The 9,086-nt window shown below is 50.1% G+C and overlaps 1 protein-coding gene across 1 annotated transcript; it reads right to left on the minus strand.

Annotated features, from left to right (window-relative positions):
- Window positions 1-3,195: 3,195 nt before the first annotated feature.
- On the minus strand, window positions 3,196-8,453 carry LOC125552162 (uncharacterized). The gene is made up of 3 exons (XM_048715639.2): window positions 7,198-8,453; window positions 3,824-4,384; window positions 3,196-3,726 (listed from the first exon to the last, which is right to left on the minus strand). Exons 1-3 carry the CDS (start codon window positions 8,077-8,079, stop codon window positions 3,625-3,627), a joined length of 1,545 nt encoding a protein of 514 aa, XP_048571596.2. The 5' UTR covers window positions 8,080-8,453; the 3' UTR covers window positions 3,196-3,624.
- Between the last annotated feature and the right edge of the window lie 633 nt (window positions 8,454-9,086).

Consider the following 9,086-nt stretch of genomic DNA (forward strand, 5'->3'; position numbering starts at 1 on the left):
CTTGCCGATTAGCCTATTAATCCCCTACTCGCCAGCCAACCGAGAAGTTACCAGTTAACGATTTCCTCAACAATGTGTAAAATATCGCGAAGCAAAGGGAACATCACATGATAACCAATGGTTCACTCGAATATCATCTGTGTGCTCATAGCTATCGATATGGACGTCCACGGTTCCGCTATAGGTCATTGGACGAAGGGGTCTTCGTTCATGTCTGTGAGTTACGAAACCTACGGGGTCACAAGCTTAAGGCAATCATGATCTGTTGAGTGTTAGTGCAACGGGAGTATTGAGAATTTATTTGTGGAATTGTTTCATAAATATTCAAAATAGTTTCGAGAGGATCCGGAAGCGTTTCAGGGTCACCGGAAGGGTTTCGGAGAGTATCAGGAAATACCGGATATTAGCAATAATTTCTATATAGGTGAAAAATGTTTTTAGAGTTGTTAAATTATATATAATATGCTCTAGTAATTGTTAGATGCCATTTATATTTAATTTAATATCAACGGGCCTTAAAAAGCCAAACGATGGAAGGCATATTGGGGTGGCGCCCCCTTCTCCTATTGGAAAGGACGGATGGTGGTCGAATTGGGGAGGAATTCCCCCTCCCAATGGCCTGCGCAAGGGGGTGACTTCCCCCCTTGTGTGCCTCCTCCTCCTCTCCTCCCAAGCTATATATACTAGAGGTTTTGCACCTTTTCATGACACAAGTTTTGGAGCCTCTTCTAGTTCTTCTGGCCCTAGTTCTAGTTGGTCCTAGTTGACTAATTAGAGCTTGGTGTAGTTCCTCTAATCCTTATAATTATAAGACCAATGTGGTTCTAATCTCCTCCCTCTAATTCCCTGGTCATGATTAGCTCTGGACAACAAAGCGCTGCCGGATCATGAAGGCTACACGCAACCAAGTAGAGAGGTCGTGCTTTCGGTCTTCGGTTTGAGGGGCTGTTCGTGAGCGGTTCAAAGGATCGTTCATCGATGGTTCAAGGGACTCCAAGTACGATCTACATCGACATGTTCTTCTTCTGCTGCAACTCGACGACGGTAACGATCGTGATCCTAGCCCGTTATGCATCTTGATATTGATCATGGGTGTGCATAGGTGCGAACTTTTTGTTTTCTACTATGTTTCCCAATAGGTGGTGGCAAGGCCGCCTCACCTACCGGTGTCAACGTCGTACTCTAGGTAACCCCGACACCACCACTTTCCCATGGCCACATCTGCGACTGCCGACGCCATCGAAGCGGACGTATCGGTGCCTGCCGCGGCCTCCCTCACCGACTGAGGCGCCAAGGCTTGTCCCGAATGTGCGCACACCGATTGGGACGACATCGGCTGTGATAGGTCGGGGTGCTCTGTCCTTGCCGGAGTCGCGGCTGTGGTTGGTCAGGTTTTCCAAACTCTGGGCGTTTAGCCTCGTGATGGGTTGGGCAGCCTGAAAGCACTTTTGCTTCCTTGGTAGTTTTGGTAATTCATGTCAACATACATATTGTTGGACTGACACTTTCATCTACTATATTTCAGGAAAAGTTCACTATTGGCATGGCAAGGACATGTGATTGTGGATCCCTCGAAATGCTAAGGAAACCCATTGGCAAAAGCTTCAAGACTCTTTATTTTTAGTTAAGTGATCAAATATCGCGTTGAGTCCATTGGAAAACCAATACTATTAAAAGGGGGTGAGGTTTTTGCTCCTGACTCGGTTGCTCAAGTGCTTGAAGATATTTCTCCCAAAACCCTCAACCACATTCTCATTTTCCATCTCTCCAAAACCCTAAGTCATACTCGGTCCCGCCAAAACACTCTCATCTGGACCCACCGAGTTAGCGAACACAGAGCCATAAGCCAAACCCTAGAAACTCAGTATGACCGAGATGACATTCGGTCCCACCGAAGTGTAGTGACCATTTTTTCTATACCTAGTCATCTTCACTTTGGAATTATCGAGATGAACCGACCGGAACTACCGAAACGAGGAATTTGCTTAGGTCATCGTGAATCGGTCTCACCGAGTGGATTCATCCGGTCCCACTGATATATGAATACACTTCATGGCAATCTGTTCAATTCTTTTGCCATGGCAATTTCCTATCTTTTTAAACCATGGATCAGGGAAATTTTACTTTATATAACATGGGAATTTTGCTTTTCAGATAACGGCAACTCCAATATGCATTTTGCCATGGCACTTGTTTGGCCATCTTTTGTGTTATTTCACATACATGTCAATTTCTTACATAAAAAAAGATGGCTTTTAAAATTAGAAAACCATGGCAAATATTTTAATATGCATCTGCCATGTCATTTTTGTTTTGTATTGTTTTCATTTAACATGCATCTTGCGATGACATTTCTTTTTCATAATTTTTGTTTGTATTGTCCATTTTTCCTTTGCATTATTTTTGCCATGGCAATTTCATAACAAAACTCTTCTCCGTAGAAAATTTTGAAAAAATTGTCATGTCATCATCATTACAAAGTTGTTTTACTCCAACCCGTTCCTAAATATAAGTCTTTTTAGAGATTTCAATATGGACTACATATAGAGCAAAATCAGTGAATCTACACTTTAATGTACATCTATATATATCCGTATGTAGTCCATATTGAAATCACTAAAAAGACATATATTTAGAAACGGAGGGAATGCAATTTATTTTTCCATGTTTTTAAATTTTTAGAAATCAAAATGTTGTTTAACTTGGCGTTGTTAAAAAAACATCATGCCAAATTACAAAAAAAATAATTGTTCTAATCGATTGGCAATATTTTTGAGAAAATTCATCTGTTGTACAAAATTATGGCAATATTTTGTAATGGGTATATTTTAGTCAGGTGACCAAAAATTCATTTTTGGTATTCTTTTCACCTTCTATTTTTTTATACGTTGGCATTTTTTATCTCAACACATGGCAAATCCCCGTTCTGTTTTGTACGCAATGGCTACTTTGTTCATTTTTTAGGGCTGGCTATCTTGTTCTTTTTTTGTTTGTTCAAATCTAGGGCACCCATTTATTTTGTTCGTGCAAGAGACGTTTCGTTAGCAAGGGTTCAGGAGCGCGGGGGTGGGGATCGTATTCGATCGACTCATTCGGTCTCAGGGTCCCCTTGCCACATGTGTGGGCATTATCAGCGTCCAGCACCATGGAGCACAAGCACCAAAACGCTGCTCTCCAGAAAAATACACGTCCCTATTCTGCTTTCTTTCAACCTATATTCCATTTCGTTTCCGAAACAGCCATTTTCCCACGGTAGAATCACATCGGTACCAGAGAACCAAGAAAGAGGCAACACAGCACGTGGGAAGTAGCCAGATCCTATACATTGCTACCGCCTGCACTCCTTGGTATGTATACGTGTCCGTGTGTCTGTCTGTCTGTCGCATAACTCATATAGCCATCTGGACACACTGAGGACGATATTGCCCAGCACCAGCAGGGAAGTATAGTCTACGTGTTACCAAGTACTGCTGGTTTGGGAACAAAAAGTTTCCGTGTCCCTCCGAGCATGGAGGGGATTATTCACCTTTGCCATCCCCTTATTATCTCTTCGCTACCAATATCAACATCCTACTCTCCGCCCTGTAGGCCGTGGTGATGTAGTGGCGAGAAGAATACATAGAGCTAGGGCGTGGTGAGCTCTCCTCGGCTGCAATACCGTATCCGCACCTCCAGCACCGTGCCCCACCTCGTCCTCGTTGTTTTGCAGCAATGCCGCCGTGGCGCCTGAAACACATTACAGAACGACCCGTAAATCAACACGGAGATGCGCATGTACCTGAAAAAAAGCCATGAAAATAATGAGCTAGATAGGAGTTGTTACCCGTTTCCACTCGTTGTGGTTCATCTTGGGAGCGAACACCTTGACGGTGTGAACCGTGGACGCGGCGCGGAAGCTGGCCTGGTCGCACTCCTTCTCCGACTTGGCGGCGTGCCTCGAGTACTCGCTCACGGTGCCCCGGCTGGTCTCGTTCCGGACGCGGCTGAGGAAGAACATGGCCGGCCGGTAGCACGGGGTGTCGGTGCTCACCAACGGCCGGGTGTTGAACACGAAGGGCCCGTTGGCCCAGCTCCGCCAGGTCTTGAACGTCTGGAGCGGCACCTCCAGCTCGTGCGGCGCCACGGCCCACGGGTAGAGCTGCACCGTGTAGCCCCACGCGACGGAGACGGACCAGGTGTAGCCCGGGCCGTGCTGGTAGCCGAAGGCCTGCTGCAGCAGCCGGGCCGAGTCGAACCGGGCCGCCCTCACCAGCGGCCGGACCGCGGCCAGCGGGGTGTGGCCGGCAGGGCTGATGGGCTCGATGTGGTCCAGGTGGTGGAGCGACACCAGCGGCGCCACCGGGTGGGCCGCCAGCATCCCGTACGCGTCGCCCCGGATGTCCACCTGCACAAAAGCGTCGCTTTGAACGGAAATTCCTATTGGACGCTCGCTGCGTCAAAATGTCGAGCGAACGTATAGGGGAGCGATAATTTGGGCCGGCCCATCTCCCACTATAGACAGTTTCGGTTTTGGGAACTTTCTAAAAGTTTCCCAGCCGGTTTTTATCAGTTTTGGAAACCTTCTAGAAGGTTCCTTAAGCTGGTTTTCTATTTTCCTTTTTATTTCTTCTTTTTCTGTTTCTTTTCGTTCTTTTCTTTTTTCTTTTTTCATGTTTCTTTTTTTTCTTCCTCTCCTTTTTTCTTTTTTTCCTTTTTTCCTTTTTTAAAAAAGTCTGTGCTTTTCGAAAAATGTTCGTAAATTTCAAAAAATGTTTGCATTTATCATAAATTGTTTAATATTTCAAAAAATGTTTTCCCTTTCATATTTTGTTCAGAAAATCGAAAAATGTTCGCTTTTTCAAAAAATGATTGTGCTTTTTCAAAAATTGTGCAGAAGTTTGAAAAATGTTCCTGTTTTCAATTTTGGTTCAGAAATTAAAAAATGTTCATGCTTTTACGAAAAATGTTCCCGTTTAAAAATTTTGTTCAGAAATTCTAAAATTGTTCGAGAATTTAAAAAATGTTCTTCTATAAAAAATTTGTTCAGAAGTTGGGAAAATGTTCTTGTTTTCAATTTTGGTTCACAATTTATAAAAATGTTCGTGCTTTTATGAAAAATGATCCCGTTTTCATATTTTGTTCAAAAATTCAGAAAATGTTCTTGATATTCAAAATTTGTTCAGAAGTTCAAAAAAATTTCCTGTTTCGTTTTTTTCATAAATTCAGAAATTTTTCACAAATTTGAAAAATTGTTTGGAACTAAAAAAAGGCAGCTACAGTCCCAGGCGCTACAATACAAAAATGTTCGCATTTAAAATTTTCAAAAAATGTTCTGGAATTTTGAAAAAAAATCACGTTTTCAAGAATGTGCTTTAACTTTAAAAAAGGTTTGCCTTTTAAATACGTTCCTCTGTTGTGTGTTCTTATCGTTTCGTGCTAACCATTGGGACATCTGGCGGCTCAGCTCAAGTGGCTAGCTGCAAGAGATTTGAGTCGCGAGGTCGTGTGTTCGAGTACTTCCAGCGCTGTAGTTTTGCGTTCAGCTTAACTCGATTGTAGTGGGCCGGCCCTGTGCGGCGCGCCCTCCATTTGCCGCAATAAGCGGCGTATAGGAGCTCCCGCGTTAAACAATGATATCTTGCTGAGTGCTCATACAGTAATTTTCTTTAATCATCATGAGATGAGTATTGGAAATTTGAAACGGGCGGCCATAGATTCCCGTGGGCATGGCCAGGTGGTGCTCCACGGAGAGGCGGTGAGAAAGGTGGGAGACAAAAGGCGAGCCGGACTGCGACACGCGACAAAAGCAGGATCGACCGGTAGATCTGGGAGCGCACATGTGTCAGCGACCGCACAGGGTTCACCGGTTCAGAAAGTGAAAAACTGAAGGTACTCTCTCGCAGTTAATCGTCCGTGCCGACCCCATGTCACGTCAAGCACGGCAGAAACAGCCAGCTCCGCCACAAGTTTGCTCAGCGGATCAGAGGCCGTGTCTGCTGGTGCATTCGTGACACTGCCACAGCGCCTGGCTCGGAGGGGTCGCACCGCATCGGCGGGGTGCGCGCCAGGGATTCGGAAGGCGACAGCCTTGGGCCACCACCCTGCCGCGAGCGCGCGCGTCAACGACTTTGGGCCCAGAAACGGTGGTGGTGCGGCAAAGCTTTCCGCTCGCCACCACCGCCGTTGCGGCGTGCGTGCAACCCAAAACCCGCGGCGAGAACGAGGGTCCCCTCCGCCTCCGGCCTCCGATATTTTCGGCAGCGGAGCCCGAAGCCATCCACGTACCCTGGGAGGACACCACCACATGCAAGGCAGCCAGGCACGGGCGCCAAAACATGTTTGGCCCCAGCTCAACCAACAAACAGGTGGCGGTATGACCTTTTCGTGCCCCTCTACTCATCATCATTTGCATCTTTCAGCCACATTTTTTACAGCGCCCGCCCGCCGTGTGGCACATGCGAGCGAGTATGAAAAGGTGGTGCGGCGTGTGGTGCCCGGCAAAGGAAAAGCGACGGGGGCTGTCGTTTCGAAATTGGTTGGGGTGGTGGTTCGCTAGCTACTAGCAGCTCGAGTCCTCCTCAAGTCGCCTGTGAACACTTGTCCTGCTAAGATGCCCGCGCCACATGGTGTGGGGCAGAGCGCTGTCGCTCCATGGACCAGCTCCTGCCCGGCCCCCGCGCCTCCACGCTGGAATTGTACCTTCCAATTGTCCGTGCCTTCCAACACAGTCGCTTCCATTGATTTCCATGAAAGGGCCGTCGAGCAAGCGTTCGTCTTTGGGGCAGCTGGTGGGTGCTTTTGTGCTTGCCCTTGATTAAACGGAAAGATTCTACCAAAAGATAGGAGATCTTCTGCTCTCATGTTTTGTTTGTTTTGGCATAGGCAAGACACGGTGAAAAAGTTGGTCAAAAAGGTTTGATTCCAGCGGCCTATGCAGAAAAACCTAGTAGTGGAAAAGGCCCCGAGCTAAAATTTGGAATAGGCAGCCCAAGTTGCAGAATTGGCGGTTTTTGTTGCCAAGCTGTTTTCAGAAACATCTTTGGATTGCTTATATAGGAACAAAAGGAAATTCAGGTTTTGGAGACGTTTTTTTTTTCCAAAACGTGATTTTAAAAGGGTTTTGATTCAAACATAGCAGCAACGAGCATGACGATTATTTTATTTTAGTATAGTATAAAAAAGTAACGAACTTTGGCAGCGTGCGTGGGGGATGCTCACCTGGTGGAACCCGGGCTCGCGGGTGAGCGGGACGCCGAGCTCGCTGAGGCACGCCTGCACGCGCTGATCGCTGCCGTAGAACTGCGAGTAGCGGTCCAGGCAGCCGTCGATGGCCTTGGCGAGCTCCGCGGCGGCCGGGTAGCTCACCGCGAACCCGCCCCCGCCGAACGCCATGCCGTACGAGTGCATCACGTTCTGCTCCACGCTCTCCGACGGCGCCCCCACGTAGTACATCTCCTCGTGGTCGTACTTGCGCAGCACGGCCACCAGGTTGTCCGGGAAGAACACCGTGTCGTCGTCGCCCATCACGAACCACCGCGGCGCCTCGTCCGCGCCGGTGCCGTTCGCCAGCTCCGCGGAGACGGCCAGGAACGAGTCCGCCACGATCCTCGCCATCCGCGACGCCGACGCCCGGTTCCCGAACCGGGACGCGTCCGCCGAGACGCGGTACGGCGGGCACGTCGCCGCCGGCCACGCGCCCGCGGGCTGCTCGTCCAGCCAGACGTGGCCGCGCATCGCCTCGGGCCGCCACCAGAGCTCCGCGTAGCCGCGGCGCTGGTCCCACGTGCGCGCCGAGGCGCCGATGCCGAACACGATGTGCGACAGCGTGGTGGGTGCGCGACCGCCGGCGGCGGCGGCGGCGGCGGGCCCGTCGGCCGCCGCGGCGTCATCGCCCGGGAAGTCGCCCAGGGCGCCGGAGCAATCCTGGCAGCTCCACCAGCGGTAGACCCCGCCGGCGCCGTCGTCCGGGAAGAAGGCGACGTAGGCGAGGAAGGCGAGCGTGGCGGCGATCAGCATGGACAGCGACGCCGCCACGCACCGGCGGCGCTGGTCGGCGCCGATCCCGCCGCCCTCCACGGCCTTCCATTTGGCGGGCTGCATCGGCCGATCTTGCCAAGATCACCACCTTTCCCGGACGACGGTTTCGCGGGGCGGGGGGGATCTGGCGGCGCGGCGCGGGGGAACGGCGGGGCTGGAGGCCGTATCCCGAAGGGAAATCAAACAATTATGGGAGAGACGGCTCGTGGGGAGGGCGCCAGGGAGGCGCACCTTTTGCGAGCCCCTCTCCTCGCTCTCGGAGACGGCGGAATAATTTATCGGAGATGGTAGCAACCGGAATTTGTGCGCGCGCGCGCGCTGGATACGGGACAACAACTATGCGCCTGGTGCCTACGCTATCTCTGCATATAATGGGCGTATTTGTATTTGATTCTTTTTATCGGCCTCCTCCCGCCGGCCGCTCTCGCCTTTGAGATGGATGGGGTTCCGACGCCTCCTTCGCGTCCTTTTTGTCCTTGCCGGATGTATGTCGACGACCTCTGCGGGTTTGGAATGGGCCAAGGACGCACGTCGGTATTAGGCTGGTACGTGGCTGAGACCGATATTTGTTTTCCATATCTACCTTCTTTGCCATGTTACCCAATCATCCGATAAAAACTCGCCGCGTGAACCCTCATCCGTTCAACAAGCAGCGCGAGTCGACGACCACTATGGACGACTTGGGCTTGGGGCATCTGCTGTGTTCTCCTCTCGGCAGCATCAAAACCGGCCGGTGTGACTCGTGAGTACCGTACGTCGTGGCAGAGCAGTTCGGTGGCGGATTCCTTCGGCGCCGGGCAATCATAGCAGCGGGACGCGTGGAGCCATGGCCAAGTTTTCTCGCTGTCTGTGATAGTCCGCTTCAAACTTTCCACACGAGGGTGACCTCTGCATCGCTGCCATTGCCATCCCATGACAACAAGGATGACTTCAACCGCTGGAAGCGGGAGGCGTCTCCGAAGCTTAGGCATCTTCAGCCGCGCCTTCAAGAAAGCTTTCTTAACGAATTTTTCGTGCCGGCATCAAAAAAAGGCCAGTCGCGTCCTCAGGAGCCCGATTTTCGCTGGACT

This window comes from Triticum urartu, chromosome 4A (genome assembly GCF_056163025.1).
Source record: "Triticum urartu cultivar PI428250 chromosome 4A, HENAU_Tu73, whole genome shotgun sequence".
NCBI classification, from domain to species: domain Eukaryota; kingdom Viridiplantae; phylum Streptophyta; class Magnoliopsida; order Poales; family Poaceae; genus Triticum; species Triticum urartu.